Genomic DNA, 21,102 nt, shown 5'->3' with positions numbered 1-21,102 from the left:
ATCACCTTCCCCGAAGAGAGCCCACCTTCCTTCCTGCTAGGATTCCAAGAGCTCAGGAAGGGTCTGGAGCTGTGAGGCAAGTGCTGCCTGCTATCCTTGTTGGGCAAGGGAGAAAGGAGAGACAGTGCTGGGCTGGGCAGCTGAAAACCAACATGGGAACAAGAGCACAGGCAGAGGAGATTCCCCAGGAGGTTTCAGGGATGGCCAAAGGCAGCAGTGACTCCCCCACGGCAGCAGCTGCCATTTCCCTGTGGGGGTGGGATTGACCCCCTGTGTCACCTCGGGGAGTCAAAGGCCAATGTCTAGAGAAGGCAGCTTTGAGCTTTAGAGAGCTGGAAGAGCAGCAGCAAGTGGTGGGGCAGTGAGTGAGGGGTGGGATGGGCATGGAGACAGAGGGAATGGGCAGCAAGGTGTGAGCACAGAGTCCACCTGTCTGGGGAGCATCTCTGTTCTGCTTGAGCTGCTGAGAGCACACAGAGGGCTTGGTAGCACTGAGATGTGGCAGCGGGCACAGCAAATTCAGCAGTACTGATAGAAGGCTCAAGAGAGGAAAGGTGGTAAAGAACAGTCTACTAAAATGAAAAACCTCAACCAAAAAGTATTACTAAAAAAAGGACAAAATCCCTTCCCCCAGACCTCTGTGGCATGTGCTTGCAGGGGGCCCCTCTTGGGGACTACACTGGTCTCTTCCCTCTCCATCTATCACAAGATGACAAACACGAAGGAAAGAAAAACAGCATCTTTTGTGCTGGCATTAAGAGACAAAAGCGAAACCGTCTGGGGTGCAGGTACCTATAAAGATGTCAAATGCTACCAACAGCACTCAACGTGCTCACCCTGTGTTTATGCAGCTGCATCCCTCCGAGAGGAGGAAGAGGACATGCTTGAGTTTGTCTTTGGAGAGCAACACAGACAACAGAACTAAGAGGCTCAGTGTGCTTATGCTGTCAGTACACCAGATATCCCAGCAAGGGCATTAGATCCCCTGGGAGCACTTGCTGGTGGCTCAGCTTTTGCTCCCCCTTTAATGAGCTTGCAAAAGGCAAGAAATCTCTCCTCAAGTGTCAGACTTGGGTAACCAGATATGCAGCCCCTGCTCACACAGCAGAGATGACACCGGATAGATGTGCACGGAAACAAGCACAGCCTCCTGCTTCCAAGAAAGTAGCTTCCACAAACACTCACTGGTGTGGGAATCTGGAAGAGCCTTGCATGTCCAAGCAGCCTGTCAGCTCCCAAGCGAGCTGCCACTCGTGCCTTTCCCAGTACTTGCCTTTGGAGTTCGTTTCAGGCTCAAAGTGCCCCAGGGTTGCTGCAGAAACCTGAGCTAAGGATGGAGTAAGGGAGGACTCTTTCCCACTCCCCTTCCTTGCAGGAGAACCAGTGGTGATGGTGACACTGCCTGGCTGGCAAGGAAAGGTAAAACAAACCCCTGCTCATATTGCATCACCCCTGTCCTCCTATATGAGGGGACATGTGTGGGGTATTCCCTGCTGAGAGGGCTGGAGAGCTGAGAGGTGGGTCACAGCTGGCATCTCTTCTCCCTTGAGGCAAAGCAACTCCCCATACTAAGGCAGAGGCGGCCACATTCCCTCCTGAGAGAATGAGTCAGGAATACTTTGGACTCTGTGGAGCTCAGGATATCTTACACCCTATCAGGGCTCTTGCACTGACTCCCCTGGAAATATGTAGTTTTGGCAGTGCCTGTCCTGGCTGCCCCAGGGTGCCAGGCTGCAGAGGGACAAGGAAGGGAAGCCAGTTGCCTCATGGCAAATCCCATGTGCCTGTGACTCACCTGTGGACACTGGGAGTGACCTGAGGGACCTGGGAGCTACTCAGGTTCAGCTTAAGGCATTTTTTACTGGACTTCTCCTGGTAGGGCAGGAATCATTCTCTGGATGACTCTCAAGCTCAGAGAGGCAGGAGGCATTGGGAGCATTAGAGGCACCAGTAAAGCTCTGGGCTCTTTCTGGTGCACTTTATGTGCATCACCAGTGTCTCCCACCTTCTAAGATCAGCACTGAATACAGGAGTGTTTTGCAAGGAGCAGAAGACAAGTGATAAACCTCACTTCAGGGTGCATAAACTTTCCAGAACTGCCATCCTAAGTGTTTTTCATCATCTTGGCTTTTTTCTTCTCTCCTTGCCTGCACCAGGCACACAGAGAGGCAGCTTCGACCCCAAAACCAAGCTGCTAAAGCAGCCTCACCTGCTGCACCGCCCAGAACCAGGACAAGGCACCATGGCACAGATGGCAGGACAGTCAGGCTCACCCTGGCACTGCTCTCACCCTTGGATGAGTCACTTTTGAGCATGACCCAACTCTGCTTGCTGCACGGCCTCCCCAGCTGTCAGTACCACATTCTCCAGGGCAGGATGATGCCCAGGGCAGGAGGGAGGCAGGGCAGCCCCAGACAGTGTCCCAGGTGGAGGGACTACCCTGACAGAGACTGGGGAGCCGATGCTTTTGTGCACCTGAAGCTGGCATGGTTTCAATACAATAAAAAAGCCCCGATTGCTGTCAGACTAATTTGAGTGTAAAAAAATCTCTTAGCTAAACAAAATAGCACCACGTTATTGTTCTTTCATTTCAGGCTTGGTGTGACCAAATAACTGCGTCCAGAAGCTCTGTCCTTGCAATCCCACCTCCTGCTCTGGCTGAAGCTGCAAGAGCATGCCAGCAGCCAGCAAGTGGGGAAGGAAGGAGCCAGAGCAGCCAGGCTCACCCACACCCCACAGCAGCCTGACCCCTCGCACAGCAGCTGAACCGTCCCAACAAACCCTGTCACGAGATTTTGACAGAGCTCTTGTCACTGCACAATGCTCCTGCCTGTCCCCTCTCTTTCTGTTTAGCACAAAGAGTGATGATTATCTTTTGATGTGTGTTTTTATGGTGTCTCACACAAACAGGGCCCAGCCCAAGCCAGGGATATTCAAGCAGTACCACAGTGGTGAAAGCAGACAGCTGTATCCTGGGAGGAGGAGGGCACGCAGCAGTGATCGGGGGCCTGGCAGCACTTTGCCCCAGCACTGCAGCCTCCTGGGGCAGCACAGCCTCCCACCCTGCCTGACAGGGCCTGCCTGGCAGCTCAAGCCACTCTTCAGATATAAACAGAGAAGGCTGACGCTCTCCTTACCTGCCAGAAGGGTCTTTCCTTCTCTCCCCCGCACAGTCCCACTTGCCCTTCTCCATCTCCTGCAGGAGGGCCACGTGGACAGGGGTGCTCCGGCCGTCGCTGCCGGTGCTGCCGCGGTGCTGCCGGCCGGGCTGGGAGCTGCGCTTCATGGCCTGGAGCTGTGCCAGGGGCACGATGTCACAGCCCTGGGGCCGGTGCCACACGGTCTGCTGCGTGATGGCATTGTAGTAGTAGAAGCGGTTGTTGTTCTGGTCGAAGAGCTCCCACCACTGCTTCTGGTCCGACTGGCGCACCTTCAGGTTGGGGGGGGGCTCCCAGCCGCACTCCCCGGTGGTCAGGTTGACATACATCCGCTCCTGGGAGCGGGGCTCGATGATCTCCACCCAGTCCGAGCTGCAGGAACACAAGAGCCGCGTTAGTCTGGGCCAGAGGCTCAAGGCAAACGGGTTGTCTGGGAGTCCTACAGAGCTGCTGCCACTGGGCCAGGCAGCCCGACTGCAGATCAAAGCATTGCTCGGGGCCGTTCAGCAATCCAATGAGTTCAGGAGAAGCCAGGGGAAGGGTTTGAGATGGGGCTGAGACAAAAGAGCAGCTCTTTGGCACAGGGAACGGGAGGTCACCTCCACCAGCCTGGACCCAACAAGCCCAAGGGCAGGCAAGCACGTCTGCTGATGCTGGGATAACTCACATCAAGAGCTGGCACAGTCACAAGAGTGCTGGTGCCTGGGAGATTAGCACAAGAACTTGCTTTCAAGAGGAGCGAGGATTTGCAGAGCAGGATCTGCTCCTTTTGGGAGCTGCACGCTCCACCTCAGGAGACCAAAGCCCTGTTTCCCAACAGTGTGGGCAGCCTGCCCCATGTGAGTGCCTGCCTGCAGACCTCTGGGTCTCACAGACCCTGCTCAAAGCCCACAATTGCCTGTCCAAAAGATAAATGTGAGGAGTGACTGGTGGATGAGACCATCTCCACTGCAGGCTCTTCCCCCTCTCCCCCGGCTGACAGGACAGAGCCCGCAGTAGGGTGTAAGGTGACCCAATGGACAGGCCCTGCTGTTGATCCACAATCCTTCTGCAGCCCCAAAGAGCCCCTTGAGCCTCAGGATCCCTTCAGCAGCACCCATACCGGCCCAGCCCAGGGCTCAGTGAGAGCAAGGCAGGCAGTGCTGTAGGACTGGTTTTCCAGTGCTGTAGGACTGCTTTTCAGGCAGATCAGTGTGATGGCTTTGATGCAGAGGTGTTGGGCTGCACGTTGACCTCTATCACTGACACACCAACCCCAAAGAGCTGGCCCCAGTGAAAGCAAAGGAGCTCAGCAAAGCCAAAACCATTTCGGATCGTCCAGATAAACAGAAGGGGGTTCAAACCCCAACAAGGTCTCCTTCTGCAAAGGAGAGATGCTGCCACCAAAGTGACCCTGTCCCCAGTATGCTCAGCATGAAACCGAAAACCAAGATAAAAACTACACACGCCTCCCAACTCTGCTCACACCCCCCAGATCACGGCCCCCCCACCCTGTGTCTGTGGAGGCCGCAGGAAGGAGGCCCAAGGTACTTTTGTTATTAATAAAAGCCATACGAAGAGGACAGGTCCAAGGCCTCCAGGAGCTCACTCTGGCACAACCTCCAGCTGCTTCCCAGCAAGGGCATGACAGCAGAAGCCATTACCACAGGAGAAGCAGGAGAAGGGAGATCCCACTGCCTCCCTCTGGGGTCCTTGGAAGGATCAGAGGTGATGGTGGCAGCACTGCAGCGCCCAAAATGGCAGCATGGGCTCCAGTGCCCAGCCCTGCTAGCATGGTCATGGGACAGGAGGCAGCTCCTGGCAGGGCAGACCAGCCTTTGGCTCTGCCCTGGCTTTCTGAGGAAGGTCAGAACGTCTCCTATCACCAGGCAAGTCCGGGGGTGTGTTTAATTGCACACTGCACCTCCTTGCTAGGAAAACCGTGGGTGTATTCAGTGCTGAGCAGTCTGGCATGCAGCCCTAAAAAGCAGACTGCTCCTCATACTCTCTGAGGATTCAAAATTGCTAGGGACAATGTCAATTCAACCCGAAATAAATGTGAACTGCCTCTGAAAAGGTGCAATTCCCCTGCCACATCTACCATGTGATGCCAACCTCCATGCAGTCTCAGGCTACCACAGACAGGCTGGCTGGGGAAGCTGATCCGGGTGAAAGCCACTTTTTTTGTGGCATAGGTCAGTTTTCAGGCAGATCTGCTCATCCAGCCCAGACTATCACCATACAGCAGTTCACACTGACCCAAGAAGCAGCTGGGAGCAGAGCACACCACCTTTGCCCATGGCACCCGTTCCTGCTGCTCTCCCGCCATCACCAGAGCATGGCAGGCCACTGCCAAGAGCGTGCCTGCAAACGGATCCTTAGAAAACCCTGTGTTCAGAAAACATCTGGTTTGTTGTTTGGTATTTTCTGATCAAAACAACATCAGTTTCTCTATTTGATTTAAGGTGCAACATGAACAGCCATATCAGCATCCCGTGCCCTGGCTCAGGCTGGGAACCACAGAAGCAGCCCTGCTCTTCCCAAGCAGTTGCAATGTCAAACCATAAGCACAGGGACAAAATCGCAAGTCACTGTCATCACCAAGGGCATCAGCAACTGCAGAGAGGTGTCATCCATAAACAGGGCATAAAAGGGAGAACTGAAGAGCAGCAGCAGAGCCCAGCAGCACCGGGAGCAGAGCAAGATGAGCGTGTCCATGGAGAGAGCAACTAAGAAGTGCAGGTAGGACAAGGGACTGGCAAGGAGGGTCCAAGGGACAGCTCAGAGGTGACACAAGAGGAGCAGTAAACTTGAAAAGAACCATAACTGTTCGTGAGGACAGGCAGACAACAGGAAAAGGGGCACAGAGGACTGAGAAGGGGACTCAGACCCAGGTGGCCCAGTGGCAGCTTCGGGGAGAGGCTGCTGTCAGTGCTGGAATGTAGGGGGGGCTTCACCCAAAGGTGGGGGACACGGCCTGCCACACTGGGGAGGGGCTGGGAGGAGGAGAGGTGGTGTTGGAAGGGCTGCAAGAGGAAAGCAGGCGCAGCAGGATCCCCGCCGAAGCAGCAGCGAAACGCACATGGGGATGAGCCTGGGAGTAAGACAGGAGGTAGTTCTAGAGGATTTGTTTGGCAAGGAAGAAAAAATGCAAAACTCAGACCCAGCTGAGCGACTGAGAGGCAGTTGAGCCACCAATCTTTTCAATGTTGAAGAGCACACTGTGTTTGATCTGTTTAGCCAGCAGCTGGGTTAGCAAAGCTTTGGAACACTGATGGCTGCACCCGCACTGCTGCTCCTCAGCAGAGAGGAGAGGTCAGCTATTTTCTGTTATGTGCAAGCTATTGAAAATAACGAATTCTTCTCATGGCACTTGGCCACGACCGAGTGTGTGTTGCTAACTATAGTCTTCCGTTTTAACAAGCTTACATTTATCTTTGTGTGCAAAGACACGTAAGTGGGTGACTTGGGCGGGTGACCTCTTTGTTCCCCTTAATTGAGGGGCTGAGGATGACTGAGGTAGAGTTTAACCAGGAAAAAAATCTGCACAGAACACATTGAAATACTAAAGAGTTTGGTACAATCACACTCATGCAAAGAAAGAAAAGGAAAAGCAAGGAGCACATTCTTGGAGCAGGGCCAGCCCCAGGCTGCCATACAAGCCTCAAACATAACATCAGGAACTCTGGAAAGATGTGATAAACTCCGGATTGCAGAGAGATAAGGCCATAACTTGGACATAAAAAAAATATTAATTCCCATTCCACTTCATGGGGTTAAAGAAGTTTCCTGGGAATGGTTTAAATAATGCTTTTCCCTGTCCTTCCAGCTCCAAGTGCTGAGGGATGCAGCAGCCGCAGAGAGTGTGCCCACTCCTGCAGGCACCACAGCGCTGCTCCCACCAGCAGGAGCTTGGGTCTGTCTCAGCTCCTGGGACTCGGTGTCCCCAGGACAGGACTTCCCTTCAGGCCCCATTTGCAGTCCCAGCCCAAACTCCCTCTGGGGCCCAAGTGTGGGGACAGGCAGCCTGCTGGCATTGGCTCCGGGGAACTGTCACAGCCACCAGAGCTGCAACGCACAGGGATTTCAACAAAATCCCCACTTGCTTCCAAAAACAAACCCACATTCCCAACGTGCATCCTCCTCTATTGTCCCAGATTCCAGGAGCTTCCTCTGTGTCCTGAGCAAACGCATAAATACTCTCCACACCTCGTAGCTGGGAACCAGGACACAGCTCCAGCTGCTCGCCCCAGCAGCCTGAGCCCCCTGACTGTGAAGGGAGGTGCCTCGGGCACACTGATGTTCTGGAGGGTGGCAAGGCCATGGGAGGTGTTGGCCCCCAAGCAGTGAGGCGCTGTGAGCGGGATGGTGCACCAGGCATGCAAAAAGCAGGAGGAAGAGTAGGGCCCTTTGTGCTCTACCACATCTCACGTGGGCAGACAGGTTTGGTCCCATTCGAAGGCTTCGCCTTCGCAGAGCAGCAGCTGGTTTTTTATGAAGGGTTGCACTACAGTGCAGGGAAGAGCCAGGCTGCTGCGCTCTGTCCTGCAGCCTCAAGGACACGGAGGATGGACATGTGCAAGCTTTGCTCCTTCAAAAACAGCCTGAGTCCCTCCTGGCTGCCATTCCTGCTTGGCAAAGCCTAGGAATAAAAAATAATAATGATAATTTTTAAAATGGGTATTTCAGCCTCAAAGGGCTTCCTGTGAGCATCTCCTGATTAGATCTTCTCACAAAGACTGTAAATGTTTAGTATGAGGTCCAGGAAAGAATAATTTTTTTTTTTTAACTAGAGAAAATGTAGCAGGACCAGAAATGGAAGGGTCCAGGTACAGGGGAAGAGTCACTTGCAGGAAGAGCTGAGAAACCCCAAGAAGTTAAACAGCAACTCCTCCACGGAAGAGCTGATTTTCCTGCCACCATGCCCCAAGTGACAACACAGCCCAGGTAGCCAGTCCCTGGACACCACAAGCTGCTTGCAAGGCCACGCAAAGGTAAGAATAGGAGAGAAATATTTTCTTAGCTGGAACTGTCAGCTAAGAGACCTCCAACCCTCTGCATGAAGCCTTCTCCCCACTCATTACCTGCGGATGCTGCTCAGCACCAACTCAAGAAGACAAAGGACACCAAAGGCAATAGAGCATCAAGGAAAGCCCTGGGAAACTTCTGCCTAAGGGAGCTTCACACCAGGCTGCCAGCAAATCCCTGTGCATGGCTACAAGGAGAGCTCCTAGAACTTGATCCCCCATTTATCTTCCATGCTTTCTAATTTCTGGATTTATCTTCCGTGCCAAGATCCCACCTCGTTTCCCCACCTCCCTTCTTTGGGATGAGCCCTGCAGAGAGCTGGAGCAATACTAAGCCCTTCTTGGCCAAACATGGCTCCATAACAAGCAGGATTTCTGAAGACTTATGCCCTCAAAGGAGGCCTGCAGCATACTCAAAGCTGGCCCCAAGACAAAGATGTCCATTGTTCCCATCATCAGAGGTCATCCAAGTGAGGATGTGCCACTGTGGAGATTAAGTGCCTTGTTAACAGGTCCTCCTTGAGGAGGAGGAGGAATGGAGCTTGGCCATCACACATGGAGAGTGAAGTACAACTCCCAGCCACGGTGTGACAGTGGCTGAAGGCAGGGGGGATGTGTAGGGTCCAGGGCTACTCCCTGCAGAGAACAGGCAGAGTGATGGGGATGGGCATCTGGAATGATCTGCCCTACAGAGATGAGGAGTTCAGAGCCTGCTTCGTGTGTGGCTAACAGAGCAGGACAAGGGGCCCATGAAAAGAGCAGAAGGAGCCTCGTGGAGAACGGAGCCACGTTCACAATCCCGGGTGCTCTAAAGGGAGGCCCCAGCAGCAGAACAAGGCAAACCAGTTCAGGAATGGGGAGTGGGTACCATCCCAGAGGCACCGCAGCTGCTGACATTGCTGATCCTCTGCAAGTCCAGGCTCCTGGCTGGCTGAAGAGCAGCCTGGGCTGTGTTCAAACCCTCAAACATCACTACAGATTTTTTTTAAGAGGATCACGCTTGCCCCTTCACCTTCTGCACAACAGGCAAAGCCACCTCTTAGAAAAACTTCTCAGTGCAGACACTGAGCACCAAAGTGCAACCTCCAGGTGGCTTGAGTCACTGCCATTTGCATATCAAAGCCGTAAAACTCATCTGTATCCTGAAGCTGCAGAGCCCCCAAGAAGGTCTCTAGCACCAGCTCCTTACGGTGACCCTCCACCACCAGCTGACTCAGTCAATCCAGGCTTTATTCACTGCCTTCTCTCAGCCAAGTCCAGAAAAGCTGTAATTTACATCTTAGGACAAAAAAAGTATCCAAAACAACCCTCTCCCCCATACATACATATATATATATATGAACTTCTTTTAATACACACGCCTCCTTCTAACAAAAATTACAGAGGAACTAAAATAATGTCAGCCTGTTCCTAAAACTCTCCTGCTTCTGAAAATAAGTGCTATGCAAACAAACCAGCCTCTGCTTTGCAGGAGACAGACCAGACTGTGAAAATACAGAACAAATGGCTGTGATTGCTCAAAGCCTGAGCACATATGCTTAGCTCCAGCAAGAGCAGAACAGGGGCAGGCCTCTGAAAGCAGAGCCCAGCCTGGCAACACATTGCAGAGAGGAGAGAGAACAGCACCACGGCTTGGGTGGGTTAGGGGTACGAGAGAACCTGGAAAAGGTCCTATCACACAAAGCATCTCATTGCTTTGGTGTTTTTAATTAAAAAAAAACCAAAACCAAAATGAAATACAAACACCAGCAGAGCCCCAAGCCTTCTGCTAGGTGATATCTTCAAAGACAGAGATGTCAGATGAGAAACTTGGTGGTCTTTTGGTTGCTTGGACTCTGTTGGCTCTCGCCTCTTTCCTGGCCATTCCCAAACTTTCCCCCAGCCCAGGTGCCAGCACTGCTGGCTCCCATGCTGCTGCTGTTAGCCCCTTGATTCACCCTGGCTTCAGAGCAGAACAGACAGCAAAAGGGCAGCTCATTCCATGGCAGCAGGTTGGGGCAGCACCAAAATTAACAGCAGATTCCTCCGAAATCCTGTCTTGGAGAGAAAGAAGTAAGAAACAAGGACTTCGAGGACACAGATGAGATTTCCTGGTGTCTCTATAAGAGGAGAGAGGGGGAACAGAGGGGAAAATCTCTCTAAGGGAAGACAGACACCTACAGCCCAAGACCCGTACCTGAACCTTGGGTGAGATGGATGCACAGGCATCTTAGATCCCATATGTCAGCAGGGAGAAGGGAGGGAAGCACAGAAACTCCCACCACGCCAACCTTCACGTTTCTCCATCATCCACTCCATGCTGAGTGCTGCCCACCAGGGTTGGACTGACCTGGTCCTGAAATCACTCCCAGCCCAGCCCCGGAGTCACACAGAGAGGACTTCCCGGGGAGGGGAAGACAGAGGGACTTGAAGCGCTGCTTGCCCCCATCACATCCCTCATTCCCCCCACCATAGGACTGGGGGTTCTGCAACAGAGGGAAGAGCAAGGGGCAGGAAACACCCCTGTTTTCATGGCTTTGGGACAGAGCATAAAGCACCTTCTAGATGGGCACTCTGAGCAGGAGGAGTCCTGGTACTGGAGACACAGTCACAGGCACCCAGGGACTATTCAAACCAATGCTAAAAGAAACTGCACCTGAGGGCAGAAGGAACAGTAAAATCCACTCCCATTAAAAAAATCTCAGCCACGCAGATGGGTCTCAGCTCTGACTGCTGCACCTGACAGCCAGAGAAGTGCAGGCTCCTACAGCAGCTCCTCTGTCAGAGGCTGGCTGCTGCGTCTGGGGAAAGGACCTGCTGCTCCCGTGGAGGCCACAGGCCTCTCGCTTCTCTCTGTCCCCAAACTGTGGTTGAGGGTGAGCACCTTGGACTCTGTTATGAATAGAGATCAGCTGTGGCCGCTGCAGCCTGGGCAGAAGGCAAAAGACATGTCAAAAAGCATTCAGTGTCAAAAAGGTTACAGGTGCTTCCTGCTGTTCTTTGCCAGGGTCCCCAGGCTGGCCCAGGACACAGCTCTGGCAGGTGGCCTCTCCAGCCTCTCTGTCCCAGCCAGCCCAGGGGTCTTACAGGACTGGGGAGCACAATCGCTTGCAGAGCTGGAGCCCCAGACCACAGCAGAGAAGTGAGCCAGCTTCCCTGGGCTGCGGGGCCTGCCTGGATAACCCGGCCCGCGAGCTGCTGCCACAGCACACCCTGGGTCATTCCTGCCACCATGGCTGGAGATTTCATTTTGCACGTGAGAGCACAAGCCCAAACCCCCAATCCTTAAACAGCCTCCCCAAAGCTCTGCTTTGCCCCAGACGCAGTGGCACCTCCTAAGCTCAGTGGAGGCTTCAGCTGAGTGGTTTTTCCTTTTAAGGGCTGAGCATTTGAGAATGAGTTGCAAAAGAAAAAAAAAACTGGCAGTTTTCATCCCCTCTCTCTCCTTCAAAAACGATCTGCATGGATCCACAGCCACATCCAAATCCCAGCTGCTGGAGGGGAGGCAGCTGTGGGGGAGGCTTGGTGCCAGCTGGATGGTCCCTACTCAGGGGACAGGGGGTGCTCTGGGGGGAGCTGAGCCTGGCACACCTCGTTGCTGGCCCTCCCGCCTGCACAGCCTCGGGCTGCATCAATCCCACCACAGCATCAATCCCAGCACACGTGGGATTGGGACTGATACCAGCACCACCGCACTTTGACAGTGACTGCATCCCACCTCAGCATGCTCATAACCAGATTTGTCCCCAACAGACAGGATTTCCATGGGAAAATTTCAATTTTAGCAATAACCTAGAGAGGAAATACTTCAGAGTCGCTTACATGAAGGCATTAAGGGACAACTTGCCAGTACAGCAACAACTGACAACCACGGCTGGGATGCATCCTGCCTCCCTTCCATCCCTGGTGCTGCCCCAGGCATGCTGGGCTCAGCCCCAGGGCAGCAGCCTGATGCCTTCCCATCACCTCCAAGGCAATGGCCCTGGTTTCAGGGAGGATTAGCAGAGACACTCTGTAAGCACAGCTCGATGGGCATCACCGCAGTCATCCCCCTCCATGGGGTCTCACCCAAGGGGGCAGCAGGACTCATGTCAGGTCATCGCCAGACCCTTCCAGGAGTGCACATCTCTGCAGGGAGGTACCCAAAGTCATAGATCTGCTTTCTCTTCATGACTTCTTGGGACACACCAAGCTAAGACAAATGATTCCAGCTGGAATCGACCTGGGCTTCATCCATTTCAAAGTGTGCGCAGGCACCGAGTCACACAGGATCTGCCCACAATGGCAATCAAAGCACCTAAGAGCCTTCTAGCATGAATGCCCTGGGCAGTTCCTGTTTTTATCAGGGGGGTGGATACAAACAAGAGGAAGGGATGGAGATGGAACCCTGCATGAGTCTCGATGAGCCCCAGCACCCACTAGCGCTACCCGCTGATTGAAACCCCAGTCAGTGACCAGAGAGCTGAACACGGCTCCACAGAGCTCTAAGACCCCCACACCTCTTGCCAGCTGCTGAACAGAAGTAAATCAGACCTAGGCAGGGTGACATTTCCCAACACTGACAAGGCTGCATGCGGGGCCAAGAGCATCATGCTGATAGAGCTGCAGGAACGAGGTGGGGAAGATACACCCGCCCAAAGCATAAAGGGCAAAAGCCCAGAGCCCTGGAGAAGCAGCATACATCAAGTGCTGTCCCTGTGCCAAAGCAAGTAATGTCACACAGACGATATCCCTGCTATTTCAAGGACACAGCAGCACCCGCTGCCCTCTCTGTCATTCTAGGAATTACTGACAAAGGTCTTATCTAGCTTGCTGCCCAGCTGCTTCAGGACTGAGCTTTACTCTCCCTGGCCTGCTGTATCACCGCTGATGTTTTCAGGGATTCCTCCCAGCATTGCCACGAAGCCCTTGCAGTCAGGGGCCCTGCAGCTGCTGCCTCAGACGGCTGATGCCAAAGAGAGCAGCCTGAGAACAGCAGGTTCCACAATCAGAAGCTGTTCTAGAAAAGCTGCAGCACCACGTAAAACCAGCAACTGCTCCAGTACCCCGGCAGCAGCCCACATCACTCACACTGTGCAAGGAACATGACTGCAGAAAGTGATGTTCATCATTTCTGTGCACGGATCCTCCTGGGCACAGTGACGGGGTGCCAGGCATTGCACAGCCACAACCACACTGCAGTGCAGAGGAGTTTCCCCATACATTAGGGGGAAAGAATAACCATTTTTGTCCCATCTTCACTGAAGGGAAGAGACAGCCTATAGCAGCCAGGACAGAGTAAATTGAACAGCCGGGTCCCAGAGGCTCATTGACACCAGGCACAGGGATGTTTGTTTGCTGCACAAGGGAACACTGAGCAACCAGGAAAAAACATTTACAGAGGTTTCTGAACAGCGTCAAGGAGTGAAGGCTGGGAAGACAGGAACAGAAAAGGAACTTCCAAAACCAGCAAAGGGAAACCCATCAGTCAGGACCTCAGGACAGAACAGCCAGCACAGCGAGAGCATGCAGGGATGGGGACTTGAAGGACCTCTCAAGACACCCACCTCTGGTCTAAACTAATTCCACCGGACAATAAAAAAAAACATCACAGCTTTAGCTTTTCCAAAGGCGGCACAGGAGCCAGCAGTGGCAGGGAACAGGAGGAGACTGAGGCTGTAATTACAGGGTGGAGCACCTGCCCAGCCAGGCCACACACAGCCGGCCTGTGTCACCCCAGGTGCCAGCTGTGGGTGCCCTACAAACACCCAGAGCACAGAGCCTAGTGCTTTCAAGCACCACTCTGCAAAGCTACATATCTGAAGCAGCTACATTCCTAAACGTCTGACATTAACAAAATAATGGCCCTCTGTCTCTCTTTATTTAAAGGGCTGCCAGTCATTTATAAGCTAAAACACAGAGTCCCTTGAAAATTCGTGCACAACACAGCCATGGACAGCAAGGGACCAGGTTATTTCTCGTCTAGCAGAGTCCACAAAACACTGTGGACTGAAAGCACAAAACAAATATAACAGTGTTTCATCACAACTTTTTTAGGCTGTTTCGTTCTTCAGCAAATCAGCCCGGCTGCAGCTGTCTCTGCTGGAAAAACTAAGAACAAATGCAATGAAGCTCTTGAAAGTATTAGCTGTCCAAGCTTGTTAAGCGTGACTCAAGTTAACCGCTACAATGCCAGGATGGCAGAGGAATTTGGCAGCAAGTCAAAAGCAACAGGAATAACAGAGTCGGCAAACAAACAACTCTCCCTTGTGCTGCAAGCTGTGATCAGGAAGCTCATCCTGACAGGACTCTGCAGAGGAGCTGCCTCAGTGTCTTCATTTTCTCCAGCCCAAAGCACACCAATTTCCTCTGGCAAAGAAACACAGGCGGTAAGTAAATAGCCGAAAACCTCAGCCACAGAGTTCATAAACCTTTTATAAAACAATAAGCAAGAAAAATTAATTTCTCATGGAAAAGAGATTCTTACATTTGTTTTGCCTACAGGAATTGCTGAACAACAAGCACATTGGACACAACTGTCAGGATTTTGCAAAGCCAAGGCACTGGACCCACAGCATCGGTCCCTCCCGCAGCCTGGAGCCTCCCCAGGGCAGCTCATGGGCCCCTGCTCCCTGCACAGCTCCAGCTCTGGAAAGCTCACCTACCCAGGAATGAATTTGCAGTTTGGGATGAAAAACACAGCCCATGTTTGATTTTTTCCATTGTTTTTTATTCTGATGTAATAAACCGTGAAAAAACCTTCCTCCTAAAGGAAAGGCGTGTGTAAGTGTTGCCCCAAACTGACATTCTTTTTCCTGACTGTCTCCAAAACGTCACGGTGTGGGTAGGAATCACATCCCCTGAGCTATATTTCAACCTCTGCTTTGTCTGCTACACGATTGTGTCTGCAAGATTAGCAGTGACTATAGTAACACCTTCGAACTCCAAGTAAACAAAAGCACTAGTTATGTACAGTTCCAGTGCTTTGTCATTAACAAGATCTGTCTTGATTTAATGAGAAACAAAGACTGAGGCGCTTAACCTTGTCTTAAAATGCACTCACAGCCTTTTTAAAACTGAACATCTCTGCATTCTTGCATTGAGCAAAGTTAAAGCCAAAAATGGTCTCCCGTGGTTAATCCCAGCTTTATTTATATGACGAGGGAGAGCCTTTGCAGTGTAAATAAAGCTGGGATTAACCAGGGGAGACCATCGCAGTCTTCAACACGCTCACGAGCAGAGGCAGAGGGGCAAGTACTGAACTCTTCCTTCTCATGACCAGTGACAGGACTCAAGGAAACAAATGAAGCTGAGTTGGGGGAGGTTCAGGTTGGAAATCAGGAAGAAGTTTTTCACCCACGGGGTGGTTGAGCACTGGAACAGGCTCCCCAGGGAAGTGGCCATGGCACCAAACTTGTCTGAGGTCAAGAAGCGTTTGGACAATGCTCTCAGGCACATGGTGTGATTAGGGGGGTGTCTGCACAGGGCCAGGAGTTGGACTCGATGATCCTGATGGGTCCCTTCCAACTCAGCATATTCTATGATTCTATGATTCTCAAGAATCACCAAGAAGCCAGTTAGTGGTGAATAACTGTCTCAGTCACCAAAGGCTCTTAAAAAGGGGTCTCAGTTGTTTCTTGGGGATGTTCAGGAGAAAAACCAGCTGGGCTGCAGGAGCTGGTACTGTCCCACATGGCATGTGCTGCCTCCCGAGGCAGACACGGCCCTTGGTAGCACCTCCAGAGGTATCACTGCCAACAGACCCTCCTGAGAAATGGGGAGAGCAGCAATGAAAGAAGGATGCAGTCACTCCTTGGGGGCATCACAATTACTTCTTGCCTTGGACCAAGCTTTTGCAGGGCATATGCTCATTTCTTCAGCCTCTCCAAGGAGTTTGGTAGCATAAAGAATTCCATGTTCTTTTTCTCTCAGTTAACGACAGTAGGCTATCAATCCAGCAGGTCAGGGAGATCTGGGGAAGTGTGATGTCAAAGACAGTGACATCAGCAGCTGCGAGTTTTGAGAGTGCCAAGAAGACTTTCAAATTGGTGAGGAAAGGGAGGGAGGGAGGGTTTTACAGTTAATAGCTACACTTCTATAGAAGAAAAGCGAACTCCCTGAAGGAGAGAAGACTGGCCTGGCAAAACAACTCCTTCCTCTGGAGGGATGAAAGTGGACAACTGCAGATCAGAGCCTGGCCCAGATAATGTTCAGTTTGCACCAAGTTCTCCCCTTGACCAAGTCAGCCTGAAATCAACACTTAAGCTTCTGTGAGTAGCTGGAACACTGAATATGTGTCATCCGTTTGTCCTGGTTTAAGGGAAGGGGGGAGTGAAAAAAAGAAAAGGGATAAAAAAAAAATTCAGACTGGGTTTTCTTATAAATAGCACATGAGAGACAGCTCAGCTCAGGAGGTGGCTGCAGAGCTGGCAGCACTAGACAGGATCTCCTGAACAAAAAAAAATCCAGGAAATCCGCAGTGTCACTTCTCCCCACAATTGATTTTAAATGAGCTTATCCTTGCACTTGGTACACGAGGAAGAAGAAACTTCCTGGCTACGATGGGGGGAAACACAGTTATTAATAGCATCACAATGAGCAAGTATCAGAAGTTATGTTGCAGCCCTGGAAGATCTTGGCTGGATCATGAAAATATCTGTTGCCATGGCAGTAATTGCTATACATGGTAACAGTGAACACTGGGGTGAGAACAATTCACTTTTTGATTTGGTGCCCATAACAAGTTGCTTTTGTTTTCTTTCACCAAAACCCCAAGCATTTATTATAGCTTGCATTCAGTCCAAAACTGAGCTTTTCACTTTCAGCAGTGGCAAGGAAGACAGCAAGAAAAGGGCAGATTCAGGAAGACAGCAAAGCAGGCAGCGCTCTCCCTGTCCTTCAGCAATGGCAGGGCTGATGGACTGGGGCAGAGATCTGGACCACATTCAACTTCACTTTTTATCTGATGTCCACCTAGACAGTCTTTGTCTGCCTCCAGTACACAGTATTTGCCACAGATAAAAAAGAAAAAAAGGAGCGAAAATCTGCACAGGCACTTAAAGTAAGGACTCTTCCAAGATGAGAAGACCTGACATTCAATATCCCATGTGGCAGCAGACCACAATGGTGTCATGACACTCTCATTCTGTCCTTTGCTCCCCTCTTGGCTGTTCCCAGCCTCCTCTTCCCTTCCTGCAGCGCTGCCGAGCACCATCTGATACTTTCCAGAAACACCTGCTACCCTCAATTCATTCCTGAAGTTCAGTGCTCAGAATTTCTTCCCTCGTTTGCTCAGAGCACATCACTGCACTCATTGACACCGCACACTCTTCCCCAGCCATTGCTTTCATCCCCATTTCTAGGTCAGGTACAAACCCTGCAAGCAGCAGAGATCCCAGCCTGGCTCCCCCAGGACTTCCCTCCACTTCGAAGTCTGACAATCTACTCCTTATCTTCATTAACTATTTATTCACCCACACATCCCAGGATGCACTTTTCCTTGATACCCCATGCTGAAACCTTTCAGAGAGGTTCACTAGACCACTCCACTTGATCACCCCTGCCATGTGCTTGCAAACATCTTCCAAACACCACTGGAGTCACGTGGCTCAGTTTTGGTCTACAAAAGCCATACTGGCTCTTCTCCAGCATTTCACACCTATATACATTCCCACTTAATGTTGGTTTCTGGAAACTTTCAAAAATGTAAGACACATATCTTTGGTGAAACCAACTGTCCCTCCATTCTGTCTACAGGGGAGACACAAGGAGAAGTTTGCTAGGCAGAGCATGTGAGCCCAGTCATGCCCTTTCTCCATATTCTCCCTCATTCCTCCAGGATCCACGCATGTATTACAGATGCTAAAGGCACACCACTGGCTGTTCTTCCTAATAACTGTTTCAGACTGGCTGCCCATAAGTTTACCCAAACACTTTTTCAACCTGCTGATGCCTTTTGCATTCAAAACCCCCAAGAACAACGAATTCAGAAGTTCATCACACATCGTGTAAAATAAACAGCCTTCCCCCTACCTGCTCTAAACCAATCTCCTTTAGGTTTCATCGATGCCATTCTAGGGCCGCAAGACCTGGTAGAAAAAAATTCAACTTAATCATAAAAAGGGGAAACATTGTACCCATCTTTAAAAAGGGTGGAAAGGAGGGCCCTGGGAACTGCCCTGTCAGCCTCGCCTTTGCACCTCAGAACATCATGAACGGAGCCTCCCAGAAGCTCTGCTGAGGCATGGAGGACAGGGAGGTGATTTGGGACAGCCAGCACAGCTTCACCAAGGGTGAGTCCTGCCTGACCAACCCAGTGGCCTTCTATGAGGGGGTAACTCCAGCAGTGGGCAAGGGAAGGGTCACTGTCACTAAATTACGGATGTCATTTATCTGGACTTCCGTAAAGCCTTGGACACAGACCCCCACAACATCCTTTTCTCTCCAAATTGGAGAGTGATGGATTTGATGAGTAGACTGTTGGATAAGAAAGTGGTTGGACGGTCACATCCAGAGGGTTGTGGCCAACGGCTCAGAGTCCCAGTGGGCATCATCGACCAGTGGTGTCCCTCAGGGGTCTGTACTGGGACCAGTGTTGTTTAATATCTTCATTAATGACACAGATGAAGGGATCAAGTGCACCCTCAGCAAATTTGCAGATGACACCAAGCTGAGGGTGTAGGTCACACACCTGAAGGACAAGCTCAACAAGTTGCCCATGGGAATCTCATGACGTTTAACAAAGTGCTGGGGCTGCAGCTGGGTCAGCCCTGGTACCAATCCAGGCTGGGGGATGAACTGACTGAGAGCAGCCCTGGGGAGGACTTGGGGGTGCTGGTGGGTGAGAGGCTGGACATGCCCTGGCCATGGGCACTGGGCTCATCTCCAGCAGTGTGGGCAGCAGGGAGAGAGGGGGATTCTGCACCTCTACTCTGCTCTGGTGAGACCTCCCCCTGCAGTGCTGCTTCCACCACAGGAAGGACATGGAGCTGTTGGAGCGACTCCAGAGGAGGCCACCAGGATGATCAGAGGGATAGAGCAGCTGTGAGGAAAGGCTGAGAGAGTTGGGTTTGTTCAGCCTGGAGAGGAGAAGGCTTTGGGGTGACATAATGGTGGCCTTCCTGTACCTGAAGGAGATTTACAAGAAAGATGGAGAGGGACGTTTTACAAGAGATGTAGTGACAGGACAAGGAGGAATGGATTCAAACTGAAAGAGAGTAGGTTTAGATTAGATTTTAGGAGGAAGTTCTTTGCCTGTGAGGGTGGTGAGGCCCTGGCACAAGTTGCCCAGAGAAGCTGTGGCTGCCCCTGTCTTGGAAGTGTTTAAGGCCAAGCTGGATAGAGCTCTGAGCAACCTAGTCTAGTGGAAGGTGTCCCTGCTCATGGCAAGGGTTTGGAACAAGATGATCTTTAAGGTCCCTTCCAACCTAAACCATTCTAAACCATTCTATCACCTTCATGACTTTGCATACCTTGATCATATGCTATGTCAGACTTTTGCAAACCAAGGAGTCACAACTTTTATGCTCTCTCCTCATAAGGTAGCTGCTCTGTCCCTTAGTAATTTTAATTGTCTTCACTGCAGTCTCTCCAACCCCACTGTCCTTCTCATGATGCAGAAATCAGAACTGCACTCAGCCTCCAAGACATGAACAAGGTGTTAGAGAAGGTCAAAATGCTTTGACTCTCTGCTTTGTTATTAACTCCCAAAATTGACTGGCTTCTTTGACCAACACTGGAGACAGAACTGATGATTTCAGACAACCGTCAATGACGACTCTGAGCTCCTTGCTGAGCTGTAACCACTAGTTCCAGGTTGAGCATCAAACAGGCCCAGTACAGATCATTTTTCCTCTGTGGCTTCAACACATTTTCCGACACTGAAGCTTACCTGTCACATATTGGTCCACTTGCTTGGTTCTGTGAGGCCTTTCTGGATTTCCTCACCTTCAGTGAGGTATCCAGCCACATGCAGAAGCTGAGGATCCTCTGCAAACCTGGGAAGTTCACTGCACCCCTGGATGCCTGAGGGCACCCACAGGATGCAAACCAGTCCCAGCACCAGTCTCTTGGGCCTCACTGCTGATTCTTATCCAGGCTTAAAAATGACCAGGAAGCCCTACCCTTTGCAGTCTATGCTTTCACCAGCTCTCAGTCCAGAACAAGACTTTGCCTCCATGCTCACGGCAACTTTGTCTCTTAAAAGCCTTTGGCAGAGAACCTTTGTTTGAAAACAAAGATACATGAAGCCTACTGGCCCTGCTCACCAACCTCCAGCAGGTCTGTGAGGCAGGGCTTGCCTTTACATCACTGCTAACTCTGCTCCAAGCAGCTGTGCCTGGCGATGCCTTTAGTGACCTTGTTCTTCATTGCAGAGGCCTGGACACAGGGGTCAGACTCAACAGTCCATGGAGCCCTGAATCCCCCCCACAGCCCTTCCCTAGCAGTGCACTCGGACAGACACTGAGTCACCTGTTGTCACTTCCCCGATTTCCTCAAGATTCCCCACTTTTAAAAATGCCACTGCATTTGGCACCACCACTTTCTGTGATACCAAGGGCACTTTAACAGCAGGATATACATGAAAGTATCTCAGCAATTTCAGTTTTAAGATCCTATGGCCCTCCTGACTAAGCGCTATCTGGTCCTTTCAGTTTCTTATCAGTTCCTCTGTTTGCTCTAAAGCTATTTCTACTGAGGCTCAATGCAAGAACTTCTCAGGCAGCTCTTCTGTAGCAAGATTGTAGTTTACAAAGCTCCTCCACAGGAGTCAAGTTGGCCAAAACATGGTTTAGATTTTTTTGCGATGGCTTTATCTTCTGTGCCTTTCACACCTCGATCTCTTCTGCTCCCAGTTTCCAAAAGACTTCTGATGCATTTGAAAGTTAATCATAGCTGGCAAATTCACTCTTCAAAAGTCTTACTCTGGCCTGCCTTATTTTGATTTTAATCTATTGAAATATATAGGTTTTTTGGTCTTC

The 21,102-nt window shown here is 51.3% G+C and overlaps 1 protein-coding gene across 3 annotated transcripts in view; it reads right to left on the bottom strand.

The window, feature by feature from the left end:
* Positions 1-21,102, bottom strand: part of LOC135423788 (rho GTPase-activating protein 39-like) — a 56,204-nt gene that overhangs the window by 24,745 nt on the left and 10,357 nt on the right. For 2 of the 3 annotated variants that reach the window (XM_064674363.1, XM_064674365.1), the window contains exon 2: positions 3,138-3,530. In XM_064674363.1, the coding sequence (XP_064530433.1) occupies positions 3,138-3,530 (393 nt within the window). Of the gene's footprint in view, positions 1-3,137; positions 3,531-10,340; positions 10,400-21,102 lie in introns of those variants that run through there. The other variant, XM_064674364.1, reaches the window with a different exon arrangement.

The sequence above is a fragment of the Pseudopipra pipra genome, chromosome 17 (genome assembly GCF_036250125.1).
Source record: "Pseudopipra pipra isolate bDixPip1 chromosome 17, bDixPip1.hap1, whole genome shotgun sequence".
Lineage (NCBI taxonomy): Eukaryota > Metazoa > Chordata > Aves > Passeriformes > Pipridae > Pseudopipra > Pseudopipra pipra.
The sequence above is the reverse complement of the archived record's forward strand: the minus strand, read 5'-3'. Positions and strand labels throughout refer to the sequence as shown.